Source organism: Molothrus ater, chromosome 5 (assembly GCF_012460135.2).
Source record: "Molothrus ater isolate BHLD 08-10-18 breed brown headed cowbird chromosome 5, BPBGC_Mater_1.1, whole genome shotgun sequence".
NCBI classification, from domain to species: Eukaryota; Metazoa; Chordata; class Aves; order Passeriformes; family Icteridae; genus Molothrus; species Molothrus ater.
The window spans coordinates 20135590-20163544 of record NC_050482.2 but is presented as its reverse complement, the minus strand read 5'-3'; the positions used below and the strand labels follow the sequence as shown (position 1 = coordinate 20163544).

General features: G+C 37.3%; 1 protein-coding gene across 1 annotated transcript in view; it reads left to right on the top strand.

Annotated features, from left to right (window-relative positions):
- Positions 1-20330, top strand: part of MAPK11 (mitogen-activated protein kinase 11) — a 30830-nt gene extending 10500 nt beyond the window's left edge. The window contains exons 2-12 of the mRNA XM_036400820.2: positions 2779-2908; positions 3841-3899; positions 5004-5115; positions 7415-7444; positions 7577-7624; positions 9995-10109; positions 10233-10304; positions 11904-11983; positions 14737-14815; positions 16189-16362; positions 19657-20330. Coding sequence (XP_036256713.1) covers positions 2779-2908; positions 3841-3899; positions 5004-5115; positions 7415-7444; positions 7577-7624; positions 9995-10109; positions 10233-10304; positions 11904-11983; positions 14737-14815; positions 16189-16362; positions 19657-19730 — 973 coding nt within the window. The 3' untranslated portion in view covers positions 19731-20330. The remainder of the gene's footprint in view (positions 1-2778; positions 2909-3840; positions 3900-5003; positions 5116-7414; positions 7445-7576; positions 7625-9994; positions 10110-10232; positions 10305-11903; positions 11984-14736; positions 14816-16188; positions 16363-19656) is intronic.
- Positions 20331-27955: the final 7625 nt, after the last annotated feature.

The window sequence follows — 27955 nt, the reverse complement described above, 5'->3', positions numbered from 1 at the left end:
TCCAGAGACATCTGAAACTCTACTCTGAAAGCTGAGCATTTGTAGAGAAATCACAAAGAAAGGGAAGCAACTCCTCCTTCCTTCTATCACCTAATAGTTTACTCAGTGGCTGATGAGGGACTCAGGGTACAAACTAGATTGTAGCTATGATGATATAATAGCAAGACAGAGATCTAGTCTAAAAATGTGATCATAGAGGCAGTAGCAGAGATCACATATGCAATTTCTCCTTGAATCTGACAAAAAAGACATTTCAAACAACATGAAACATATTTTTGAATGCTTTACTGTTAATATCTTGAATTATGATGATGGTAAACCAGGCAAGGAAGGAGTCTGAAGGCATTAGCTCTGATTATAACTTTGGTTAGTTGAGTGGGAAAGCACTCATTTAAACCAAGTCAGTCCCTGGCCTGTGCAGCTTTGATTCTTCGATTTCCTGTTGGAGGTCTCAGGACTCAACTTTCCTTTCCCTTTTCACTTTTCCCTTTTCCTCCTCTCTCCCTGTGTGATTCCCTCTTTGGTCTAAAAAGCTGCTGTCATAAGAATTACTGAAGCTAAAAAGATTGTGCTTTGTATCATCTGAAAGCTTTGCAGCCTTGAGTCATATACAAGATAAAAAGCAATTCATCTTAAAGATCAGTGGGTTTTAAACCACTTAAACTCACATTTGAACTTAGAATTGGGAAGAGAGTGATGTTTATCGTGATAACGGGCTTAAAATCTAATTCTTCCTATCCTTCTTGTATAATGTGTACAGTATTTCACAGACTGGTGCAAGCATTAGTGGGAGGGCTTGTGAATTACCAGAAAAGCTGAGATGTTAAGCAAACTGCTGTTTTGAGCAGTGTTTATTTACCTGAATAAACATTTCTTTTTCCCCAAAAAACTGGAAAGACTGTAGGCAGTGTGCATTTGTGAGACCTGGCAGTGTTCTCCAGTGGCTTTGTTGCCCGTGGCTAAACACAGGGCAATTACATCTAATCTTTGTTATATTAGAAGCTAAGCATTGGCTTCCTTTTTATTTCTTTAGATTTATTTGTGCAACCTTCATGTTATCCTTGTGGCTGGTCATGTGGAATTTAAGATATTTCTGTTTGTCAGTTCTTCTCACACTGTTCCTTGAGCTGCTCCATGTAATTAAGCCACATTTCCTATGCACTCTTTCTTCTGCTCAGGGAATGCCCTTTCTGAGGTGCTCAGCAAAACCACAGCACTCTGCACCTTTAAAACTTGCCAGGAGATCAGCTTCTGTGATGCTTGCAAAGAACTAGCTAAGTAATCTGCTTATCTATGTCATTTATCTCATGAGTGACTCCCTCCTTCCATAGAGCCTGCAGGAAACTTGTTAATTAAATCTACTTGCTTCTATTCTGTCTTTATGAAATTCTGGCTTGGCCTCCTGGAGGTTGAGTTAGTTCTAGGACAATCACCTTTTGGATGCCACTGTTCTTCCTGCATGTTGATTGTATCCTTGTTTCTTCTGATTAGCAACACCAGCTTATCCTGCAGAGAGAGGCTTTGCTCTTCACTTGGCTTTTTGTGACTTTAGCATAGCACCAAATATGTCAGTCCATCTATTTTCAGCTGACTGTAGGCTCTGTGTATTAATTTGGAAGATACTCCAGGCACCATCAGTGTTTTTTTGTCTCTAGCAGGTGTATTCTACAACGATTTGTGGGAGTGTTTAAAACACTGTGCAGAAGAAGTTAATAGCATTTTATGTGACTGCTGACTGTTGACATTCTACTCCATGCGTTTTTTATGTTATTTAATTTTTGTGTTTGTAATTCAAAAAAAGTTCTGTAATAAGATAAATGTGGGAAGATTCTTGATTTGTTAGCACTCTCTAGCAAGTACACATAGTGTTATCCACTCTTTAAGCTGAGAATTTCCAGGTATTTTAATTGAACACAATTACTTAATAAGTAAGAGTAACAACTGAAAGAAATTTTTTTTCCTCTTAAGAGGAGGTTACAAACAGAGTATTTTTATAATTGTACTATGTAGTGTCATGAAGTAATACATACAGGGATCATTTTTTTCCCTGTGCTACATATCAGACATCATTTATTTGTGGCTTGTGCTTGTCATGTCTTTCTAAGGCCCAAAGAAAAGAGTGGGTCTCCCTTGCTTGCAAATATTGACTATATATTTACTGTCCTCTTCAGCAGGGCACCTCCATCTGTGGGACATTTAGCACATGCTGTGGATATGTGGGCTGGACTATAAGATGTGCCCATTCCTCACTTGCTGGGAAAGGCATGGGCATGGTTATGTCAGCATCCTAACTTGATACCAGTCTGGGGACATTGTCATCTATCAAGCTAATGGTTACATAATAATTAATATTCATAGATACAAAGGCAGTGTTCTTCTAATTAGTAAAGGTTCCAATTTGCTCAGTAAGAACAAACTTCAGTTTGAATCCCCATATTCCCTACGTGCCCTGCCTTGGAGCTGGAGGCTGGAGCTGCACAACTGGAGATAATTGGCTGGTTACTTTTCCTGCCATTTGGGGAAAGGGCTGCCTGGGGATGAGTCCTGAACAGTACCATGAGCATTAATAATTTGCTATGGAAAACAAGGGACCTGTGTTGGAATACTTGGGAGTTACTGCTGACTAAGCACCCTGGTTGCAGTCCCTGAGTAGAAGGTGAAAGAGAGTAAAGAAAGGGGTAAGAGCCCTCAGGAGACTGCAAGTTCCTTCAGTGAACTGGTGGAGACCTTTGCTGTAGAACATGCCATCATTGTGGACTTTTTCTTTCCCTCTTTCAGCTCAGCTTATGATACCAAAACAAGACAGAAGGTGGCAGTGAAAAAGCTCTCAAGACCTTTTCAATCACTTATCCATGCCCGGAGGACCTACCGGGAGCTTCGGCTGCTTAAGCACATGAAGCATGAGAACGTAAGTGGAGACTGAGTTCTTCCCTTTGGATTGACCTTACAAAAGTTTACAATAGAAGCTTAGTTTCAGTTAGGTACAGTCTTTTTCAAAAAGGTGTATGCAACTGTCTAGCTACCCAAGATACCTGGACCTAGCCACCTTGGGTGTCATGAAGTCACTGGACTTCAGAAGGTTTCAGCAACACACTGCATTTTTATTTTAAAAATATCTAATTAAATCTTGAAGGTGAGGTTAAAGAAACTCAAAACAAGTCATCGTACACTTCTCTAATAAAGTAATAAAAGTATTCTATTCACTACTGTTGAAACATCTTGAAACATTAGCCGAGGAAAAAAAAAGACCCCACATCTCAAACCTGCTTTTGCTGAATGTGGGTTCTGTTGAGAAATTAGGGGCAGATTAGTCTTGTTGCAATTGACAACAGTGTAATAGTTAAATGAAAGACAGTAGACCTTCAGATCTCACATTACTAATTAATGCTCTAAGTTTATGTGGTAAGCAGTTGATTTCAGTGGAGCATCCACTTGCTTAAAGGTAGCTTGATGACTTGAAGCCTGAATAAATTATGGTTGATTGAAAAATATCCTGGAGAAAGAATAAAAAAAGTTAATGAAAAAAGACCAAGAAAGCTCATGAAGGTGTGCATAATCTAAAGTACAACAATTGTATAAGGCATGTGTCAGCTTTTCTGTAATGAGACATTACTTCTTCTGCCTTTATTTTTTTTACTCTTCATAATTAAGATTGTAATTAAGATGGCTGAGGTGATACCTTTATAGATCACCTACTATGTCAGTTTTCAATATGACCATATGTCATATTTTTGTAAATTTCATCTTGAAAATGTTGAGCACTGTCAATGCAAATCACATGTTGCTTTACAGGTTTGTAAAAATAAAATGTCACTTCTTTCCCCTTCTTTCACCTTACAGGTTATAGGACTGCTTGATGTTTTTACACCTGCAACATCAATAGAAAACTTTAATGAAGTGTAAGTAAATTTTTTTAAATCATTCTGACTACTTACTAAGTAAGTAAATACCATTCTGCTTTTAAAAAGGAAGAACATACATTTCTAAAAGACTTTCAGCCACAGTCAGCTTTGTAAAAATCGTTTTGCAACTTTTCCACAAAAGCAGAGGCAGGGAGATAGACCTCATTTTTGTACTTTTCTAAATGAAAATTTAAATTATTTAAATTAGATTAAGGGTATATGGTAAATGATTTAATGCTGCATAAATGCCAATAAACTTAAAACCTTTTCACTTCAACTGTGTGTTTGTAAACTGTGGGTTATTTGTTCATACATAGATGGCAGAGTTCAGGAATGCAGGAAAGTGTTCTGTTAGTTAACTGACACAAGGTAAATTTAGGCTAGACCCCTGGCTAACCTAAAGCCAGGTATATTTTGGTGTGACTCAAACATACAATTTATGCTGATTTCCTTTTGGTTTACATAATTGTATAAGCACTTAAGTGAACAATTTAGCAGAAGAAATAGTAATTAACGTGTTTTTGTCTCCATGGAAATTAGTGACCAAACCCCTTTGACTCTAGGCAAAATTACACAAATGGGAATTGGGTATGACAGATGCATGCTTTTGTTCCAGCACTGTACTTGGAAAAGAATCAATGTTTCTGCAAAATTTGTCAAAAAATAAAACTTCCAGTGGGTACAGAGAGGGAAGTTACACAAAACACTCTTATTTCTGCCACTCTAATATTTCCCCCCAGCATCAGATATTCCAGGGCCTTGCAGGTCCTGTAGTTTTGGTGGCTCAGGCTGCCACTTTGATGTTGGGTGAGGCTTCCTCTTCATCAAAAAATGTGTTGCATGTATCACTGCTGTAGTGTGTGATGGAGAAAACAGAGATAAAAGCTTCTAATATACTGCAAGGATTTTTCTTTTTAATTATATTAAGTCTCATAGTAGTGATTGCATTATTAGTACTCGCAGCTGATTTAAAGGACATAAAATGTGTTAATAGTGGAAAAGTTTTATAGTGGAAAAGGAACTTCCATGGCCTGGATGGATACTCTTCTGGAAGAATTTTCTGCGTTGTGGTTTTTTTTTCCCACTTCTGTATTTTCACAGATATCTTGTGACAAATTTAATGGGTGCTGACCTGAATAACATTGTGAAGTGCCAGAAGTTAACAGATGATCATATACAGTTTCTCATCTATCAGTTACTTCGAGGTCTTAAGGTACTGTCTGAGTCCTGGAATCCAAATGTTGTAGTGATAAATCAGCAATCTAAATGTTGTAAGGACTGGATGGTTGCAATGAGCATACTTAAAACACTTTTTTTTTTTTTAATGTTTTAAAAGTGCACAAATAGCAATCATTTATCAATTATCAGATAATTTTTCTAACCAGAAATAAACCCACAAGCCTGCCAATGTTTACATGCACAATACATGTGAATACTCCCCTTGAAAGTTAACTTTAGATCATTTTAGGTCTATTTCAGTTCCTATTGCAGGACAATAACATGCTATGTATTGTTCTTTATCCATTTCATATTCTTCAGAATTTTTGAGGCACTATATAGTGCCTCAAAAATTCTGAAGAATATGAAATGGATAAAGAACAATATGGAAACAATATGAATGGATAAAGAACAATATGGAAAGTAACTCACATTTGTGCTTTGAAAGATGTGAGGCACTTTGAAAAACCACAGTCCTGATTTTTAGAGAGCATCACATTGGTGAAGAGATTACCAAGTTAGTTGTGTCCTTTGGGAAATATTGGGGAGTAGAAATTTATCCCAGCAATGTACGATGCTGCACACAATCACTTAGGATTTAGTGTGCCTGTAAAGTCATTATTTCCTTTAATCATATCAGTTAAAATTTATACACTTTAATAACACAGGAAATTGGCAATGAATCTACAGCAAAATTTTTTTCCAAAAGAAATCAAAATATGTATATTTTTGTGCTGATGTTTAATAGGTAAGTGTCTATAAACAGAAGATGTAGGTAATGCTTCCCATTACTAGGTCGTAAACTTTTTCTCAGATCAGTACGGATTTTCCCAAAATAAAAGCAAACAGAAGAGAGAGGTTAGCAGCTTTGCTTGCTAACTTAACAGTAATTGATATTTTAGACATGGAAAATAATATGTGTTTGAAAGCAAGCCATGGTAAATACTGGCTCTGAAATATACTTATGTACATGATTTTCAGCAAGTCACCTTGTGCCTGAGACAGTAATTCTTATTCATGCATGCAGGTTCCATCAATTTAAGTACAGATTTTAGTGAATAAAAATTGCACAACTGAGCCCTTAATTGCTTTGTCTCATTTACGTGAGTTAATAGCTTAGTTAGGAAGATGGATTCTGGCATTAATTATCCTGCTTGTGGTTTTGAATATAAGTCTATGTTGTGTCAAAGCTAAATAATAGTAAGAATTGTGTTCTAAGTGAATATTAATTTCAGAAAAGCACTCAGGTGCATTTCTGGCTCTGTTTCAAAGGGGAGAGGTTGTTGGTAGCTCCTCTCTTCTGGAATTGAAATTCTCCTGAAATTCTCATGTCTCATTAGCAAAAGAACATTTGATCCTGTGTATGACTGCTTGGTGGCACCAGGAAAGGCTGCTGTGGTTGTCTCAGCAGAGTAGGGACACAGTTCCTTCTGTTGATAGCAGTGTTTTGGCTTCCTCTTCATTCAGCTGCTGTGAGGAACATTGAGAGGTGGCCCTGCCTTCTGATAAACAGTTCTTAGGTCTGGAACATGAAGAATGCCCTTGTGGTCTCTTTGGGTTTTCCCAGTTGCTACAGATTTTTTGTGTATAATCCCTTCCCCTAAAACAGGTGAATTCACCTCTAGAGAATAGAATGTTTTCAAGGCCCTGCTCATGCTGGTTGATAAGATCATAGATAAACTTGCTGTTAATCCTAACTGGAGAACAATAGTCAATGAGAGAGTAAGCGTTCTAATTTTTTTATTTTAAATGTTTTATGTAAAATAGCAGACACAGAAAATAGCCACTGAAATACCACTTTGCAAGTGAACCTGAAGTAATGCTGTGGCTTAGGTGGGTATTTTGGTCACTGACCTGTCCCAGAGTGCAAGTGGCTGCTTTCACCCACATCAGTGTTCACAGTATGGGAAGGTGACTTACATCCTGTAGGAGTCAACCACGCTGCTCCCTAGGCCACTGATTTCACTAGCCACAGCTGATCAACATCCAGGGAAGGCTGGAACAAATTCCAAATTGGTAAGAGACTTTATACAGAAGAATCACTGTGAGTGCTGCCTCTCATGGTAGAATCTAGTCTTCATGGTTACCTTTCTTGAAATATCCAATTCTGGATAAGACAAAACAGGGAGGTTTTGAAGTTTGACATACCTCTGATCTGTAAACATGGTATGACGTAAATATTTTCTGTATATAAAACAGTCAGTCTCAGAAGCAAAAAAACAAGTCAAGTGGCTTTGACCTCCCTTCACCTCTAACTTCAAATCTTACCCTTTTTGTTTTGTTTTGTTTCACAGTATATTCACTCAGCTGGAATCATCCATCGGGTGAGTTCAGTCTTTGAGGTAATGAAAATGAATGGGGTGTGTCCCTCTGCATCAAATGTGTTGCTAAGACATAGTTACAATATATTTTAAAAGGCTGAAGTAGTACTCAACTAATTCTGTGTTCTGCTACAGGACCTGAAGCCCAGTAACCTAGCTGTAAACGAAGACTGTGAACTGAGGGTGGGTATCATGCTGTTGTAACAGTGTTGTAAAAACTCTCAATATGACAGTTTTCTAAGAAAATGTTAGTTACCATTTTTATGGCTCATTCCATTAATTTCAACTGTTTGCTATTTGCCCATTTCTGTGAACATGTGTTTTCTCCCAATAATATGTATTTGTTAATATGTATATTCCTAATATGAATACAAATATCTTTGCAAAATCCCTATGTACCCCACAGATGGTACATAGATAATAGTTTGACCCCTGAGTACTTAACTGAGGATATCTTGAGAGTCTGGCCTGTGATATGTGTCTGCATCTGCCATGTATAGATGAAGCCTTGTAACAACTTTCATTGTTGTATCTATAGAACATCCAAGCTAAATTAAATAATGGTGGCAACAAATATTACCAGTTATTATTAATATTACCAGTATTACCAGTTACAGGCAGTAAGAAAAACAAACAAAAATCCCCAACTAACCAAAAAGAACCCTATAATCCTTGCTTCCCAAATGCTATTTTGATGTACACCTCTATATAAATACAACTCTTGGTGTGTCTGTGTGATATCATACTGCATAGTAACATGAGACTCTGGAGAAGGAAAAGATGTCTTGTAACTTTCTAAGCCTTTAAGCTTAAGAATGAGAAGTTAAACATTTCTCCATGACAGCCAGAAACATCTTTATTCCTGTTTCTAAGACTCTGATGTAATCACTTTATCCCAGCTGCAAGGGATTTAAGAAAAGACTCCAAATACCACAAGATCAGCAAAAAGCCACAATAATGAGTGAGAGCAGTGCAGTTAGGTTCCTGCACTAATCCGGATCTGTGGTGAGAAAGTGTAGGTCCTGTTTGATTTAGTGACACTTGCAGATGCTCAGCAAGTTTCATGATTATCTCTTTAATGTCTTCATGCATGTATGTTCAGCATCTGTGAAATTTTGTGGGTCATCTGTGTTTGATCATGTACTTTAAAATGTGTACTGCATTTTTGTACTGGAAGTAAAGGAGACTTTTTCTGGTTTTTTCTATTATTATGAAATCTGTGCAGCTCCCCGTCTAGCATTTGTTACACTGCTCTCTGCTTTGTTTATATTTTTAGCTTTACTTCCTCAAATTATTTTTAATAGGACAAACTAGTGGATATTTCCAAGTACTAACAAAAAGGAAATAGAAGCAAAAAGAAGGAAAGTGTGTGTGCATGCACATTTGGTGGAAGGGATCAGCTGTTAAGGAAAAATATTGCCAAAATCCTTATAAAAATAAGGGCATTAGTGTTTGAGTTTCATGCCATTATTTCTGCTTGTTTGCCTCATGCATTTTTCTTCACTTACTTAAAAAATAAATTATGCTTTTCAACTGTACTGGAAGTAAAGCTGTTAATTATTTATATCTTAATATTTTTCTTTAGGATTTTTATATCTTTTAATTGGATTATAACTGAGGAATTTTGAATTATACTCTTGAAATTTTCTTATTCCCTGTGAAAAGGATTAGCCATCAGCTTAATAAATAATCCTGGATCTCATCACAGGAAATACTCAATGATCTTACTCACATTTCTACGTGAAGAGATGTTGGCTAGCTCAGGTGACTGACAACAGCACTGAGGCTCAGGTGGTACCTTTCCAAGGCAGTCTCTCTTAGAGCTAGGGTGGCACATAGACTAACCAGAGAATAGAACAGAAAGCAAGGAAATGAGCTGGGAAAGTTCAGTTGAAATAACTTCCCATCAATGTAAACTTAGCAAGGGAAAGCATCTGGAGGGGAACACTTTGCAATCAAGCCTCTGTGTACATAAACAGAGCTCGTTTGTTCTGGTGGTCAAGTTCTACTGAAAACAAATGGGATGTGATTTAAATTTACATTGTTACACAGGATATACATTTCTCACCTAGTGGCATCAGGATTCATCTACTTAAATCAGTGTGATTTAAGTAGATGCTCAGACATAAGAAAATTAGACAACAGAAATTCTGCACATATGTTATCAGCTTATTTGGCCTTTAAATGGCCACTGGCACTTGCTGTTAGCATTTTACACAAACACTCCCAGCTGATAATATTTCATTTTTTATAGCAACAGTGTTTATTTTTAGTAAATTAATGTCAGTGGAAAATTGAACCTAAGGCAAAATATAGAGTCTGCCTTGTAGAACAAAGCACCAGGTTCATTACAGTGGAAATATCTTTATGCAGCACCAGAGGCTGCACAGATACAGCAGGAGAACAGATTAACTCATCTGCAGAGTGCTGCTGTTTGACTTCACTGATAGCAAGGGACGACAGAAAACTCAGTAATGAGTAATGGGAAAATCAGGACCTATAACAAAAGTGAAAGGGGTTTTAAAAAATTATTATTTTATTTTTATTCTGTAGATTTTAGACTTTGGTTTAGCTCGTCAAACTGATGATGAAATGACTGGATATGTTGCAACAAGATGGTACAGAGCTCCAGAAATTATGTTAAACTGGATGCACTACAATCAAACAGGTAAACTGTGAAGGCTTGTATTTTGCTACAGCTGGATGTAGTGATAGTTTTAAACCAAGAAGCAGCTGTGTTTAAGGATCTCTTTGATTCATTGTGCACATTTCTGTCTCTGTTTTTTGGCAGTTGACATATGGTCGGTTGGATGTATCATGGCAGAGCTATTGAAGGGAAAGGCTCTATTTCCAGGAAATGATTGTATCCTTAATATAAAACTTAAGATTGAACTAAAAGAATACTCTAATTCTTCCTGTTTTTTTTCTAAGGACTTGAGTGTTTCTATGGACATGGTTTTGAGGTAACAAACTTGTAAAAGAATAAACAATTTGCTAATCTTTCAGTTCAGTGTATATGACAACTGAATATGAAACCCACTGGTAGGATAAAAACCAGTAACAGATGTTCTTAAACAACAAAATGTTACATTTATTCTTTTGTGTATCTGTGTTTAAATAATAACCTAGTTACAACAGGGTAGATTTCCTCCATGTGTGGATCTTATTGAAATAACATACACTAAAACTGAAGCTGAGTAAAGGCATCATTTTTTCATCAGCTAATATGATTGAACAGAATAGAAATGCTTTTAGGCTGAAAGTTCTGGAAAATGCAAATGAGTTAACTTTTAATAATAAGTGAATTAATATCTCTGTTCTGTCCTGTTATATTAAAAGAAGCCAGTAGTTCCAGAAATGCTACAGGAGCAACAAAGCCCTTTCTCTTCTGCAGCACTGTGCTGTGGTCCCTGATGGAGCATCAGGGATTTCCACTGGCATTTCCTGTGCTGGCAGGAGCAAAAAAGAGATGTTTCTGAGGAGAGCAGTAAAATAATAAAAGGAAACTTAAGAAAAACATAATAAGGAACGAGGAACCAACTACATCAAGCTTTTATTATGAGAAACAAGAGCACATTCTTCTGTATTTACATTTCTTGCTACTCTGAAACCCCTCCAAAAACAAACACTTCTGCTGGTACTTAGCTGTTGCTGGGTGCAAAGAATTATGACTTTAGAATTGCCTGAGATAATCTTAAGAGAGCTGAGACCAAGTCTCCCCACTGACCTTTCTGTTGTGCTCAGCATCATTAGGCTCTATTGTAACCACAGGCATTCTCTAGGTACATCATCATCAGGACATGACTTGTCCTCAGACTGTTTGATTACATGATATGTTGGTATTGAACAAATCAATAAATATAGTTCACAAGAAATAAGATTTTTTTGTTATAAAATATTGTCTACAACTATATGATTATATCAATTTAAATAAAGCTGTAAAATAATCTTGAGTCTCTACAAAAAAATGTTATATACTTTACAGGTCCTAGGTGACAATGAGAAATTAACATTTTCAAAGGTTTTAATCTTGAGACATATATAAAACAAATTTTTAAAGGTGCCAGATTATAACTTTTCACTTGCCAGTCTTCAGATTAGTAATTTAGGCCTATGAGCTTAAAATAGCCTATCATATTAAACTGATCTTTAGAAATCCCTCAGATCACTGAAACATAAATATGCTATTAATATTAAGCTGAAGAATGTATTAAATTTGGAACTAGGACAGAAAAGCAATATTTTTCATGCAGCTGACATACCTGACAAGTTAATATAGTACAGTAGAGAATTTGGTACTCCAGGACAAGGCTTAAGCAGGTATGAATTGATATCCTTCCATGAGCTGTGGGGTAATTGTCTTGCTGAATTGTTTTAAGCATCTTAGTTACATGCATGGAAGCTCATTAATTGTCTAAACCCAGAAGGACTGTGTGCTGTTCATTTCCCTGAAATTATGCAGATATTGATCAACTGAAGAGAATAATGGAAGTTGTGGGCACACCCAGTTCAGAACTTTTGAAGAAGATATCATCAGAACATGTGAGTTCACAGCTTCATTCAGTTAACTGCCTTCCTGTCATTCCTTCTCTAACTGGCATTGTATGTCACTGCCTGTGTTACATGGACACTCTGATTTGGAAATGAGCAAATACCTTAAAATTATCTCTGGTTTTTGCTGCTAGAATGCCACCGTTCAAAAAATATGCTTTTGGAGGCATCCAGATGCCTTGACTGTCACCTAGATAAATTTTGGTACTTGTTCTCATGTACTCAGTTTTTGCAAAGTGTTAAGAAATTAGTCCCAATGATCTTTTAAAGTGCTTATAATTAAATTATAATTTAAAAAATTAAAACTGGTGTTCAGCTCAGAGCAATATATTGTTGTTATTAAATCTGATGATCTGATGTCTCTGTAATTTGTATGCTTTCCATTGTTGTAAGGTTTCTAAACACAGATATATCCAAATCAAAAAATGTCTGCTCTGCATGAGTGCTCTATTTAGTACCTAATTTGAAAATTGTATTTATTCATCTTTCTAAGTGGTTGCGTGATGTCCAATTTCTTGATAATATTCATAGTTAAAAGTGGGCTTTTTAACTTTCCACGTGACTTCTTTAAATAGCAATCTAGTAAATGACCAATTTCCCCTTAATTTCTCTGCTAAAGTGACACTTCAAAGATTCATTATAAGCAGTAACTGTGGATAGCCAGATGTAGTATTGTTTGGTAAAGGCAGGTGATGGGCACAGTGTAAGAGTTCAGATAAACACCAGCACACAGATACCTCTTAAGCTGCAGCTGTTTTCTTAAACCTCTTCTGTATACACCTCAGACTAATACCAATGGCTGTTTCTCAGCTTGTGTAAATATTGATGGGTTTCCTTTGACCTTGCTAATGAAGGTTAAGTAAGCAGGAGCGGTCAGAGAGCCAGAGCAGCCCTGTATTTTTGGAAGGTCCAAGCATAATGAAACCTCATCATCACAGGCCAATACACAGTCCCAGAGGTTTTGGGTACCCAGCATCTAGGAATGGCTGGGGCAGGAGGCTAACTAAGCATCCATCCTTTTGCCAGAGACTTCATCAACCAACAAATCTAAGACTGTGCTGTCCTAAGCATAGGTCCTTGTATAGTCTCATAGGTCCTTTTGTAGCCTTCATGTGCTGTTAAGATCCTACAGGTTTTGCTGTAACACATTCTCAGTAGAGTATATAAATGTGTTATTTTTCCACTACTAGTGAGCTTTTTGAAATACTTCCTGGAAATAGTACATGCTTTGCTCTTTTAATTTCTTGTGTTTCAGAGCATAGCTCAGTGAGGTACAGGAATCCTGAAATTATTTTATTTGGGCTAATTATACCTTTAGAGCACAGGCAGACCACAAAAACCAGGTTAATGAATGAGAGTGCTGCTAGGTCACCTCTGGGCTGCTGCTGCCTGATTAGAGGAGCAATGTCAAATGAGATGCATACCTTGCTTGGAGGTAATTGCCAGCTGCAAGGGAGTTTCTTCATTCTAGTTCTTCTTTACCATGTAGTTTGGCCTTATTGTTTAAGGTATTTCTTAATGCAGTTTGCAGACATGGACAATTTTTTAACATTCCTGTAACAGCAGTGTCAGAGATTTGCTGAAATACCAAGTCTATTTTCAGTTATAAGTAGAGGATTAAAGAACTGGAAACTAAAAGAGCAACCTCCTTGGATGCTTCAGCACAAGTTACTGAGGTGTTTATTGGTGTTTCATGTTAATATGAGTTTAAATGGTAATTGTATTTCAGAATAATTTAATCATTGGGATTTTCCTGGTCAGGTTTCTGTGATGAGTATATAAGCAGAGGGGACAGGCTAGTAAGTCCACTTTGATAGGTCTGTTTTGCTTTCAAAGGATATGGGCAAGGTTGGAGGTAATTTTCACTGCATCTTATTCAGTCAGGTTAGGATTAGTTGTTGATTAGTTGCTGTTTTCCATGAGCCAAGGATGCTTAGTTAGCCTTCTGCAGATAGTGTCCTTCTGACAAGGACTGCCAAATCCTGAGACATCTCTGTAACACAAACATGTTTTAAAACGGTTAGGGTTTGTCCAAAGACCAGATGAGGTTTTTCATGGATTTAGGGAATAACCATCTGCTCCTTTTTTGACAATTCCTTTTCAGAATTCCCTGTTCTGTCTGATCCAAATATGCAACCTCTTCTCTTGCCAACCTACCTACCTCAGCCTAAAAATTTGTAGCTCATGTACTGTCAGGCTGACATTTGTTTGCCTATATCCAGGCAGGCTTTTACTAGCTGAGTTTGATTAACCTTTCACAGCCACAGTGAAAAGGCAAGCTCTTAAATTCTGTTAAACATCTGAAAATCCATTCACATGGAGTAGCAGAATTTCTTCTTTGGTTAGTGAAGCTACATCTCACCAGAGAAGAGAGAGGAGGAAAGGCTGCAGATTGAATTATACCACTTTGCTGAGGGTAACTGAAAGATGATTTAGGCTGCAGTTTCTGATTGAGCATTACATGCATGTGTTTTCTGGGGATATACTGCAATGAACCAGTAAGCACAGGTGAAAACTAAAGTGCTAACACTGAAGCCTTAAACCAAAATGTACCTGCTTAAAACTCTCTTGCTTACTGTCCATTATACAGGGGTGAGTGCTTGAAACAAGGTCATTATGGTTTTATGTAAAAAGGATTTCCCATGTAAGAAACATAAAAATATAGTGTCTGGTTTTTTAGAGCTGATGTGGTTACTGTTGAGCAAAATTTAACCCTTATCATAAGTATATTAACTTATTTCTAGGCAAGAAAATACATCGAATCTCTTCCACATATGCCTCAGCAGGATTTGAAAGCAGTGTTTCGTGGTGCCAATCCATTAGGTAAGAAAATCAGACTGACACAGATAAAATTTTTCACTAACATAGGGACTCAAGCATTCCTTGTGTTCCTTGCTGTACGATTCCATATAATAATAATACTCAGAACAGTGAGAAAAGCATTGCTTAACCTTTCATCCTGAGACTGTTTTCCCATTATGAAGCCTGTGTCTTTTTGTTTCTGATGGAGATTACAGGAACCTCCTAAAGGGAAATGGTCCATAGATGAAAAGCAAAAGCCAGCTGTAGATAGCAGAAATAAATAAAAATGTCATGGGGTCTAGATTAGAGACATCATTTCTGGCTCAGGAAGGCCATGAGCTGTAAATTGCTGGCAAGCAGAAGAATACACCAGGAAGTATAGCTGTTTGAATGACCCTTTGAGTATTATTTCCTAGGAATATATGAGCCATTGTTGGACACAGGATACTGGGCTAAGGCAGACCTTTGATTGGATTCTGTGATTGTTTTTCTGTATAATCAATTGGTTCTGCCTGTGCAAAAGAGATGTTTCTGTGAACTTTTTCTTGGTACATAAAAAGAAGACATTTGAGTCATCAGAGTAATCTCACTGCAGTACCAGGTCAGTTCCATCAAGTGCACATTAAAGGAAAGTATTGTGAGTTAAAATGGTTTGGATTCATTTTGTGTATTAATACAAATTTTATTCTTGCAAATACAAGTAGTTTGGAACGCTTTCATATTAAAAAATGGGATTTATTTGCCTGAAGTACATGACAGCATGCTACATATTGATAGCATAAAGGCAAATTAGTGCCAATGCTTATATGAAAGCAGTGAAAAAATAGTATTTGAAGTAGTTATAATTTCCATTAAAAAAACTCATTTCAGCCATACAAATACAACTCTTTCTTATTTCTATAAGATATTTGAAGTATACTGCAAATGTCAACTTTAGACATATTTTGTTTATGCTGAGTCCTGTGAAGTGGCTTTGGGGTTTTCCTCTGATCGTTTCATTGGTGCAGCTTATTAGAAGTGTAATCTCACACTTTATTATTCACAAGTTACTTAGCTTGGTCCTGATCAGTGCAAACTTAAGCACACAAAGCACAACACAGGATATTACCTTATAACCACACACAGATCTTTTTAGAATTAAGTCCTTGGATATCTGAAGAGGTGAATCAGATCTCCATTTGACTATACTGAGTCTTTGTGCATGCCACAAGCAAACCAGAATCTCCTTCAGCTCTCTTTGTACTCACAGCACAAAGTCTTCAAAACTTACTTGTTATGTTGCCTAAATTTTGCCAGTAATATTAGTTGTGTTTAAGGTGAGTGAGAATAGATGGTTTCTTTTATTTCCTCATGGTCTCTTCTGGCTCTGAACTGCATTTCTGGTTTTGCCTTAGCTGTAGATCTTCTTGAGAAGATGCTGATTTTAGACAGCGATAAGAGGATCACTGCGTCGGAAGCGCTCGCGCATCCCTACTTTGTGCAGTATCACGACCCGGATGATGAACCTGAGGCTGAGCTCTACGACGAGTCCATAGAGAACAAGGAGCGAACCATCGATGAATGGAAAGGTATCAGAACTGCATGCACTGCTTAAGACATGTAGCAGAAGATAGCCTTACTTAAATGACAGTTTCCCTCCATTTCTAGCTAGAGGAATTTGAACTTTTAAGCCTCAGGCAAACAAGTTCATATGTGTGCTTGTGGGAGTGGACAGGCATAAAAGCTTCTATTTCCTCTCTGGATTTTGCCCACTCCCCCCCTTCTATCATCTCCTTACTAGATTCCCTGTAGCAGTGAAAGCTTAACTAAAAGCTGATGCTAGCTACCAGGTAATTACACATTCTGTTTTGCTTTTAGTTTTCTAGGTCAGATCCCCAGGTGAAGTAACTGTCCTGGGGGAGTGACACTACTTGGGATTCTGGTCTAGTTCTGACCAGAACCAGAAAGTAATATTATCCACATAGATATGTATTTTGTTAATAATTCTTTAGATAGCAAAGGAATTTGGATTAATAACTACACCATACTATTGGTCCTGTTTGAGATGATACTTGATTTTACTTGGGAGTGACACCCCAAAACCTTTCTTTGATAAATACTGCAACAACCTTCCATGCTTGCAACACAATCATATTGCACTGCAGTATCACAGAAGTAAGGTGGCTCAACATTAGACTGCAAGGACACTGAAAAGTACAGTCCAATTTCACCACTGTATAATGAGGACATATTCTAAAAATTCCTTACTAGAGATATTAAATTGAGATAATGTTGTAGAAAACTAATTGTTTCTGGTTTTCAATAAAGGTCTTTCCTTGGCTTAAGACGAAATATGTCTTCCATAAAATAAATTTTCTTTTGTTTCTCTTTGTATTTTCTGTAACTTTTACTTGGGAAAGATTCGATAAAAATGTATTAGCATAGTGGTTAGGTTTATGATGAAGAATACTCCCTTGTCTTACTCATGCCCATCCACTTGTGCCATGTTTTATCCTGGGCATTACAGGGGAGAAAGCAAACTGTCTGCAGCAAATGTATCTTAAAGAAAGATAATAGTGGGGCCATGGCTCTCTCTACAATAAATCTACCTCCTAGAGCCCTGGAAAGGCTTTTGTAGAAGCTGACTGTGTCTGTACAAACAAGGAGGATTGACTGGCATCACTTAGTCCTTACGCGTGCTCTCCTTTGCCAAACCTGGCAGCCTACAGAAGCGCCCATACATCTTGTTTGTTGAGAGCTGCCTTCATTTGCTGCTGTACTTAGGAGTGGATGATTTTATTTTCTGCTGCTTTTTCAGTTGTCTGAGTCTTTAACAGGAAAGTTTAACAATTTCTGAGTCATGAAGCGGATTTCTGCTTGTGATGAAACTCCACTGAAATTATTTCAGCAACAATCTTAACAGCTTAACACTTTCTAAACTGAAATGAGGACATGAAGGTGAAATCTCTTGGAAGGGCAGTATCATATTATTTATCATTGCATTTTTCATGTATCATTTTTTACATCATTGACCTTGATGGAACTACAGGTCCAATTCCTTCTTTATTCAGGTTTAAAAAAAGGTGTGAGAGAAAAATCTCCAAACTCGCACAGCAGGTTTGCTGCTTTTCCTTCTTCCCTCTAGCTGTATTTTTATCTTGGGGAATAAACTTTTTATTTTCAAATACTGCATGTGCCATATTTAAGTAAGGTGAGATAAAATGTTTGTAGTGTTGATGAAATATTGACCCAATTTCTCAAGATGTGGTTGGCATGTTTCTGCTCTTTTTCTGTTCAAGTTTAAAATCAGTGGTGCCTGATCTCAGGGGACTGAGCACCAAAGTAAAATGAGATTTCAGGCACTTTGTCTTATACATTATGCACTTCAGAGTTTTTTTGGCCTCCATTGCACACTGCTGAAGCTCACTACCCAAGCTCATAGATTTCTTACTGACATGTTTAATCAGTTAGAAAATATTTCAAAATCTTAGAGGCCAAGAGTATGCTATTCAGAGTTGAATGCTATACATTCTCTCCTTACATGTTGCTCCAGTAGCACATATCTCTGCTGGGTAGGTGCAGTGAGAAGTGGATAAAGAATTTCATGAACATAAACCACACAGCCAGTGGGTAAAGAATTTCATGAACATAAACCACACAGCCAGTAAGAATAATTTATAATACAGTTCCTGGTGTGTGATTTGTGAGGACACTGGCTTCTCCAAGTTCAGTCAGCTGTAGCTGCTCCCTGGCTGCCTGTAATTCTATGTAATAGTCATAAGTCAGTCACTCAAAGTAACCTAACAAATCCTCCAGTGCCTGGAGTTCTACACACAGAGTTTCCTTCACAGAAATCCCTCACTGAAACTGTGTACACAGTGGTCCAGCACAACACAACCAGAACATAAGCAGGATTCAATACCAAGATTTTTTACATATTTTTTAGACTCCTAGGTACATTTGCAGGCATAGCAGCTGCCTCAGACAGAGTTACATAATAAAAAAGCTAATAGGCATGAGTTTGATATGATTTAAACATCACTGTTTGGAAAACAGAAGTTGAAGTAATGCCAATACCTGAAGTTAGCCATATGCAAACAGGATTTAGTCCTTAAAAAGCAGCATCTAGTTTGAGAAAATACAAAAGAGGTAGCCACTGACAACATATTCCATTAATGTTCAAGGCAGAAAACAGGACATGACTGTTAGCATGAAAAGATAAAGGGTTATTCCCAAAGCAGAGTAACATAGCAAGTAACCCATGTTTCTAGCTATTGATGAATATAGAATTTGCTGATGAAAGCTGTTACATGCATCTAAGACAAAAAGAAAAATTGTTTCAGAGTATCATAAAATAAGGTCAGCTACAGTAAAACATTTTTAAAAACCAAACAAACAAACAAAAAAAACCCCACCAAACCAGGATCCTGAGGAATTAGCACAGAATTGCAAATGATCTATAATTGAAGGCAACTGACTAAGAGATGATAAAGAATGTTTTCCACAGTTAAAAGTGTACATTTTAAAACCTATCTAGGTATTTCTAAAGTTTCCATTTTCCATTACATATTGTCATGTATTACATTTTGGCAGGTCATCTGACAGCATAATTGATGTTTTCATTTCAGGGCCTGTGTGTTTTAGTAATTAGTTCAAGGGGACAGTCATGTTGTACCATAACAGTATTTGTGAGTCTAATTTGTAATCTGGGGTTAAGAGGAGGATTCCTAGTGAATTCAGTCTATTTTTGGATCTGGATGCTAGAGAGGCTGGAAATACAAACTACAGGTCATGTGTATCTGTAGAACTGTTTTATCTGGAATATTTTTGTTTTGGAGAAAATATCACCTAATTCTTCTCTCTTCCTTACACCCCCTCTACAGAACTTACCTATGAAGAAGTGAATAGTTTTAAACCACCCGACTTAAAAATGGACAGCCTGGAGATAGAACAGTGAATACAGGCAGCTCTGTCTTGCCTTGCTGCACTATGAAGACTGTTAAAATATAACCATACAATTTAACCTGTGGTCAGACATACATTTTACTATCCAAAGATGTTGGAGGAGATGTGGAAAAACAGATGCATTAAACAGAAGCCAGATGTCTGGTTTGGGTGGGGGTGTTTTTTGCCTTGTAATATGAATGTATTCCCAACTCACAAAGGGTGGTAAAGAACTGCTTCATTCTGACAAAATTATGCACTGAGTTCTGTCAAGCTATGTGTTCTGCATGTTTCATTTTATCAGTTGTATTGCCAAAATAAAGGTGACCTTTTAAGTTAATTTTAAAGTTGTACATTTAAAGCATGAATGTATACAAACATAAACAAGACGTCCATACAAGCAATCCTTTTCTTTTTTGGTGGCATTTTATCTGTCTGGTTTCGTACTATTTATAGTTAGTGCCTTTATGAAGAGAGGGCGTGGTAGCGAGATAGACAGAATATGCATATGTAGTCATATCTGTGGTGGTCTTACACATGTACTGGATGTCTCTCAAGCAATCTTAACACCAGTTGAAAGTCAGTAAAAATAAATCTTTCTCTTCTCTTGCCATTTAAGTGTCTGTTCTCATTATTTTCCACATCTGTTTTTCAATCTGCACAATACCCATTTGTGAGACAGTTTTACTTCCTGGTATATTCCCCACCATGCCATTGCTGGACTCTTGGTGAATTTGCCTGGGTTTACAGGAAGGTGCCTTGAAGGTACTGCAGCAGAGCTCTGTAGACTTCTGCAAGCTTCAGCAAAGGCTGTCAGAGATGGCAGTGCAGGAGTGCTCAGTTCAGTTCACAGCTTTGAATTAAATATTCCACATTTTCTTTCTTTTTTTTTTTTTTTTTTTTCCACAAAATCCTTGGGAAAGTAATCTAATAATTGCCATTGGAAGACATGACAAAACAAGGAGATTCAAGAATTTGACACATTCTCATTGGAGTTTCTTTTTAAGCAAAATTTTAAAGGTTTTCTGACTCTTAAAAGTTGGAAAATTAAATTTAAAAATTGCAGGATACATCAGATACCGAGATTTTTTAAAGAATCAAATTTATCTGATTACTCCATTATACTGTCTACAGGAACATAACATGCATAATACTGTGACAGGTATATCCTTTTGGCGCAAGGCCTCTTGTATTGTATTAGCTGTGTCTTTGTACACACTTGTGATTCACAGCTGTCTAATGTTTAATTTGTGTCTTGTTCTTGCTCTGTCAGAGTCTTATTTTAGAGGTGGCTTTTTATAATATTTAGGTTTTCTGAAACTTTTGTCATTAATATTCAATTGTATAGCAGTCATATAAGGTAATGGATTCTACTGCATTTACTTTCCTCTGTATTTTTTCTATGTAAAAAGAAAGGCTTTTTCTTAATAAACAGATTTAAAAACAAAAACTCAAGTCCAAGAACTTTGCTTATTTCAAAAATAGAAATAGACATTCCATCTAGAAAATATGTTTCTAATTTATGGACTAAGTGATAGACTGTTTTGGCAATGTTGACCAGTTATCCAATACTTGCATCCAATGAAATGCAGCCACTTCTATTCAACTTCCCCAGGGCATGTTAATCTGAAAGTAAATGCCTGCATGATTTCTTGTGTCTCCGTTGAAGTGCTGTCAGCCATTGTTACTTTGGCTTCCTATGAAGCTGGATGAGACTTGTAATGATCATGCAATGACTGAATTTCATGCTGACTAAAACAGGTGAAAAAGTTCTAAATCTTTAAACTATTTGTCTAACTACATAACGAAAATATTCACTTAGTCATATCTTAAACATTTTTTTAATTTGTTTGTTTGCCAGTTAAAAGTAACTTAGTGCTTTATTTTCTCTGAAATCTGATCTTGAGTTTACAAGCCTATTTGGCAGCTCCATTTCAGTTGGAAGGGCAAAGATGAAGTAAAGAGATTGCACAAGAACTTTTTGTGTCCAACGATAATTAATTTATTATGGGGTTTGTCCCTTCATTTGTTAAATCTAGTTTCCTGGCTCTGAGGGTGTCCATTGTGAAATGCTTCAAAGGATGCATAAAACTGGTTATCATAGCTCTGCCACTTGAGGTAGAAGGAAAGTTTTATGTTGCTTCCAAAATTTCTTCTGGCAACTCTGAATCTTTCTCTGAATATTTTCTTTGACATTCGGAGATGCAGGTTTTTTCTAGGAGATAAATTATGTAGGAAGAACATGGTCATAGCTGCATTTAAACTAATTGAAGGTGACAGTAATGGCCAACAATTGCTCAGCCCTTTTTAATGAATTACCATCAAAACCTGTAAATCATCTCATTTTAATGTCAAGAAAAACAGTAGGGAGATAGACATCTTTTTCCTAGATGTGCAAAATGAAGGTAATTATTTAGACCTCAAAAACCAATAATTAAAGTATTTTTCTAGAGTAGGTAACTAGCTCCCTTGTGGCAATCCAACAGGAGACTATAATTTGATAACTTTATCAGTTTACAACAGCAGGAGAGAGTAATGAAGCCAGTACCCCAATGGGACAGAAAGGTGGGAGGCTTAGCACTAACAATGCTTATCATTTGAACACAGATGGAAGAAAACATTTATCTACCAACTCAAACAGGCAGATGGAGGTAAATATAGAGGAGTGAGGGCTTTGTCAGGCTTGGTGAGGCAGATGGCTTAAAAGTAAATTTTAAAAAGTAAATATAAAGCTTTTATAAAAAAATATTTGCTAAAAATGTCATTAATTAAGGCATTGATTGCATGGCCCAAATGTTATTTGCAAAACTTGTAGTGGTTCCTGCTTAAAGAGTGGGGGTTTAATCTCCAGACAGCACTGTTAGTTTCAGTAGCACGTTTGTGCCTTTGTAGGTGCCCTATACATTGCATTTATGCTTCAGGAGAGCAGTGTAGGTTTTAGCCCACACTAAATTAGGGTACTGTCATCCCTGGCCACCTGCAAAGCACAGAGGGGAAGGAGGAGCATGGCTGGGCTTTGCTCATGGAGGAGGCAGCTCGGGCTTCTAGTGGGGAGAACACAGCTGTCCAAGGGCTTTCTCTGGTCAATTACCGACATTGTTAGCAATTTACTTTTAATCTGAATTTATTTAATTTCAGCTTTCAGTCACAAGAGCTTGTTATTTGTCCACCTAGTGAATTGAAATCACTTCTAGTATTTATTATCTCACTCTAATCAGGGTTAGTGCAGCCCCAAGTCTAGTAATTTTATCATCACTGGCATCAAAAGTTCTTGCAAAAGGAAAATCTTTTGCATGCATCTCAGTCTTTTGTCTTTTGACATGCCTAAGTATACACAACACTTTTAGAATCTGCAACTTTATTTTTTAAGCTCTTTACCTCATCAGCACTGAAACCCAGCAACAGGAAATTGATACGACACAGCCAAAGCAGACAGGAATAGAAAACCTTTAATCTACAATGGACCAATGGAAAGAGAAACCAAGGATAGTTTAGAGGAAAAGGACTGTTTTAGAAGATATCATGTGCCATACCCTGAAGATACAAAGTGGCTACTTGAGTCTGAAATAGCAGGGTTACTAATAAGTTCAAAAATTTATTGGGGGGGGGGGGGGATTAGGAAATTAGGTAATCGATACTGATACTGAAATTAGGTAATCGATACTGATATATTAAAATAAATACACCATTATCAATAGGTAGAGTCATTATTTAGACAGCATTGTTGCAGAATTCCAGGTCGTGCTCTGGGTGGTTTTTTTTGATATGGTATACCAGATGAAAGCAAGAGGGAAGGAGGGTCAGTGTGCTGCAGGATCTGACACAGCGAGCTCACCCTAAGGGTCAGGAGGGGAACAGCCCTCTCAAGGACAAAATGTTGGCAGCAAAAGAAACTTTGACAGAGGTTGGAAGCAGTCAATACAAAAGTTACTTCCTTCCTTTCTTCCTGTCACATGTGCTCCTGGATCATAACAAGAAAACAGACCTCCACATTCCCCACTCCTGGGACCTGGTCAAAGATGAATGTGTCCAAAAAGTACAATACAGAGCTGCCAGCATAAATTACTTAAGTATCCTTTGCTATATCTGTAAATTACTGACTTGGCCCCAGAATCCCTGACAGATGAGCAGTGGTAAAGATTTAGCTCTCATGAAAAGAGAATTTCACTGTAAATTGAGTAAACTATGTCTTTTGTTAGCAGCAGAAAGGAATTCAACCTCGACAAGATCAGTCTCCTTAGGAATTAACAGCAACACTTCACTTTGCTTTAAAAGCAGCTGCTCTTTTGTCACACATTGCTGCTACTGCTGCTAGTATTTATGGATGCAAACACTGGTTCTTAGAAATCAGCACATTTGCACAAGTGAGAGTACCAAGTGTCATTAATTTATGAGTCTGGGTAAGGGGTTTTAAGGCACTAGTACCAAGAGATTTAGAAAGCTACATTAGTGTTGCTGCCACTGCCCTTCTTTCTGCTATAAAGTAAAATATTGAACTGATACACCTAAAAGGGTCTACATTTTCACTACAAGGAGGGAATATATTGTGAGCTTTCTGTGTGAACACTGATCTTCCAACCAATCTGACACTTAATCCATTAGACCAGAAATTTCAACATAATGAGCGAAACTCTTCAATTAGGCTTCCATCTTGCAGGCATACAAATGCTTCATTTTGCACTCCCATAGTCCCCCAGCTCCAATTATTGTCACATATTAAGATGTGTACCATAGCACAGAGGTTTTAGCTAGTCCTTTTAGGTTCCAATTTAATCACAAGTAATAGTGAACACAGCAATAATACTGAATCACAGTTGCAGCTCTGAGACAACTATACACTAAATCTGCCATAACTGGCAGCCTCCACTGAGCAACACTTTGCTCCTTATAGAGTAACATCCTGTGGATTAGCACCCAGATAATATATGCCTATTTTATATTAGACCCTGATTGCTCTAATCAAGAACCTGTAGTTAAATTACATTCTGTGCAAAAATTACATACAGTACTCCCGTCCTGCCCAGCTCTCTCATTAGGTGGAGGTGGAAACAAAGAAAACTCAGACAGCATTGGCAAGGATGGGTAAGATGGGGGAAAGAATGCCATGATGGTTTGGGTGATTTAACAGGAGATGTGCACAAATATGCAGGGACAAATGAGTAAAGCTATCCATCAGTGATATCCATTAATGCTCCTTCCATATGATTTTTGCATGGAGGTTGGGAAACTCTTCAAGAGTTTTTTTTTTTGCATTGTAGACTATAGCATCTCATACAATTCTGTAAACAATCTGTGATAGTTTAAAAATTAAACTCCTTCAGTCTATTGTAGGAGAGGATCTTTTGGTGAATTCTGAGGAGAGAAAGTTAGGAGAGTGTTAGAAGTAGTTGATTTCTATATAGCTGTCTACTACTCTCTACAACTGGCCTCTCTTCCTCCACCAACCTCCAGCAAGCAGGGATAATGGAGTAGAACATAGTTACTTAGTAAGTTCTCATTTGACCTCTTGAAAAAATGTAATGTATAGTTTGAATTATTTTTTAATATAAAAAAGCACTTAGGTGTGTATGTTTATTTATTCCTTTCTGCTGATGGCTTAGTGACCTTGCAATATGGCAAGGCCCCCCAGGAGGGCTACATGTCACAGAAACTGGAACTGAAACACCCTGCTCATTGGGCAGAGAGACAAAATCAGAAAAGTTGCAAAATAGTTGGCAGTGACTCCACTGGGGAAGGGTGGGGACAAAATAGCACAGGAGTATTTTCCGATTAAAACTGAGATTTTTTTAATTACTATTTTTAAAGTTTTACTTCTTGATGTAATAAATAGAATGAACTTACTCCCTCCATGGCAACAAGTCCAAGTAAGGCACAGAGTATTTTTTGAAGGTGGACATATAGAAAGCTTCTTTAAAAATAATAATATTCTAGGAATCAGCTTTTGACAATTCAGCAAGATTTTATATTTATTGACATTTAAGGTATGTTTTACACAGCCAAATTATTCATATGTGAATTAGTGTTTCAAGAATAAAATGATCATATGACAGACAGACATATAAACAGGCAGAAAGGTGGGAAGATGTTTGATTCTTCAAAGGACTTTGTATGATCTCCTTTCCTCCACAATATCAGTGCCTGGACTGGAGATCAGTGCCAGTCCCCTCTCCCTGCTCACACTGACACACTCCTGCACCCAGGGCCCAGCAGCTCAACCCACAGCTGAGCTCCTGACAAACAGGGCTGTGCCATTTTGTCATCTCCAAGTGACAGCTTGTGGTGAGCAGCTTTGCCATCAAACTCTCTCACCAGACTTCATACATGTAGGATTTCTCAGGAAAACATGGTTAGATTTCTCATTGCTTGCTTGTAGAGCTTCTGCTCCAGCACCAAAGCTTCTCTTCCTGGCTGAAGAGAAATTGAGCTCTCAGTTATCAGAGGGATTAGAAAGAGTACTGAAAGAATAAGAATACTGTACCCATCTCATCTACCTCATATGCTTTGCAGCTGATGGCAACCATCCAGCACATCAAAAGTTTGCTCTGAAAAAAAACCCCACCACATTCTGATACCTCTTAAATCATCCCTTTATGGGATGAGCATTAGAAAAGTGCAATTTTTGCATCATTTATGCTTTTTTTTTTTTTTGTTAATGATGTTTGAAGATCCCTTTTTTTCTATTAACTTTACAATAAATGTATGCCAGAAGAAGAAATATCTGATAGCACTCTTTTTAAAATCCACCCTGTCAAGCACACACTGCCCAGAATAAGATGTGGCTGTAGCATCTATAAGTCAGTCCCCTGGCAACAAACTGTCCTTGGGAAAACACATCACCATGTATCCAGCTGAGCCTAGCAGGATGCAGAGACTCATGCAGTTTGTGACATTGCTGTAAGATCTACCAGCTGTGGATGGACCCAAGTTTCTTGACTCATTCCCTTCATAGACATTTTGAATGGTTTATTAGACAAAGATTCCCTTGTTATGACAGTGCTGATTTCCTCATCTTTTCAGTAAGTTTACCATCTCATGTCCTGCATGTGTGACCTGGTGGGGAAAAGTGGTCTTATATTTGACCTACACAGCTACTTCATCCATCTAGAGCAAAGTATGCCTAAATACTTACTGAAGGAAAAACATGGGAAAACCAGCAATGGATAACTTTGTCAATTTAAAATGTTTTTTAAAAGTTGCTCTGTAATATTTTCAGCTTCTGCACAAGAGTGAACTTCTCTTGATGCTAAGTTAGTACTTTTATCTACTGTATCAAAATAATTTAATTTCTGCCTTGATGAAAAGCAAGCAGTAAAAAAGTATCACTTTGTCACAACTGGATAAAGGAAAAGTAAGTGAGGGATAACAAGCAGAACTTATCCTCTCTATTCTAGAAACATATATAATGCTAATTATAAGTAATTTAACTATTGGATTAGCTCAAAATGAGAGAAAGCTGTTGTATCCTTCACCTTACCTGTACCACATTTCACACCAGCCAACACCTGAATGGCAGACATCATAGAAGGGATGTCAGAAATTAAAAAATAATCTCCTGGGGCAGTGGATTTTTAAAAGTAAACATCTACCATTAATTTGACACTTCTCACAAGCCTCATGTTAACTGCTAAATGCCAGAAGGTTGCTCTCCATTCTCACTAAACCAGAGATTGGAACAGGTCAGTGGAGAGCAGTGCTGAACACAGGGCTGGCAGCTGGAAGGTTGTGCTGTTCCTGTACCCCAAGAGGAGCAAGGGCAGGGTGGCTCTCCACATTTGGTAGCCAGGCACCAAAAGGGCTGGGCCCGTGGCAACTACCAAAATGGCATTGGGAGCCATGAAACTTGTTCAGATTGCTCCTGTAGAGCTAAACCACAAACTGAACTCTAGTGACAGCAAATCTGAATTATCTAACCTCAGCAACATTGCTCAGGGGTGAAGCCAAACAAAACAAAGGCTTTGCCAGACCCTAAAGGACAAGAATTTTAATTATATTCACACAGGGAATGTTAGCGTTCAGAAACACATAATCCCAAGAATGATTATATGTAGGTGCTTTTATTGAAGAGCTCTGGGTGTCAGGGGCTACCAAATCTGACTCCGCCATGGGTTTGGGATGAACATGTTTCTATATTCTATCGTTATATAACTTTCATGTTCATTATTAAACTTATATTGTTCTATTGTATACATAGATTTCAGCCAAGCATGGCTCCTCGTGGCCCCCCTTAAATTTCTAACA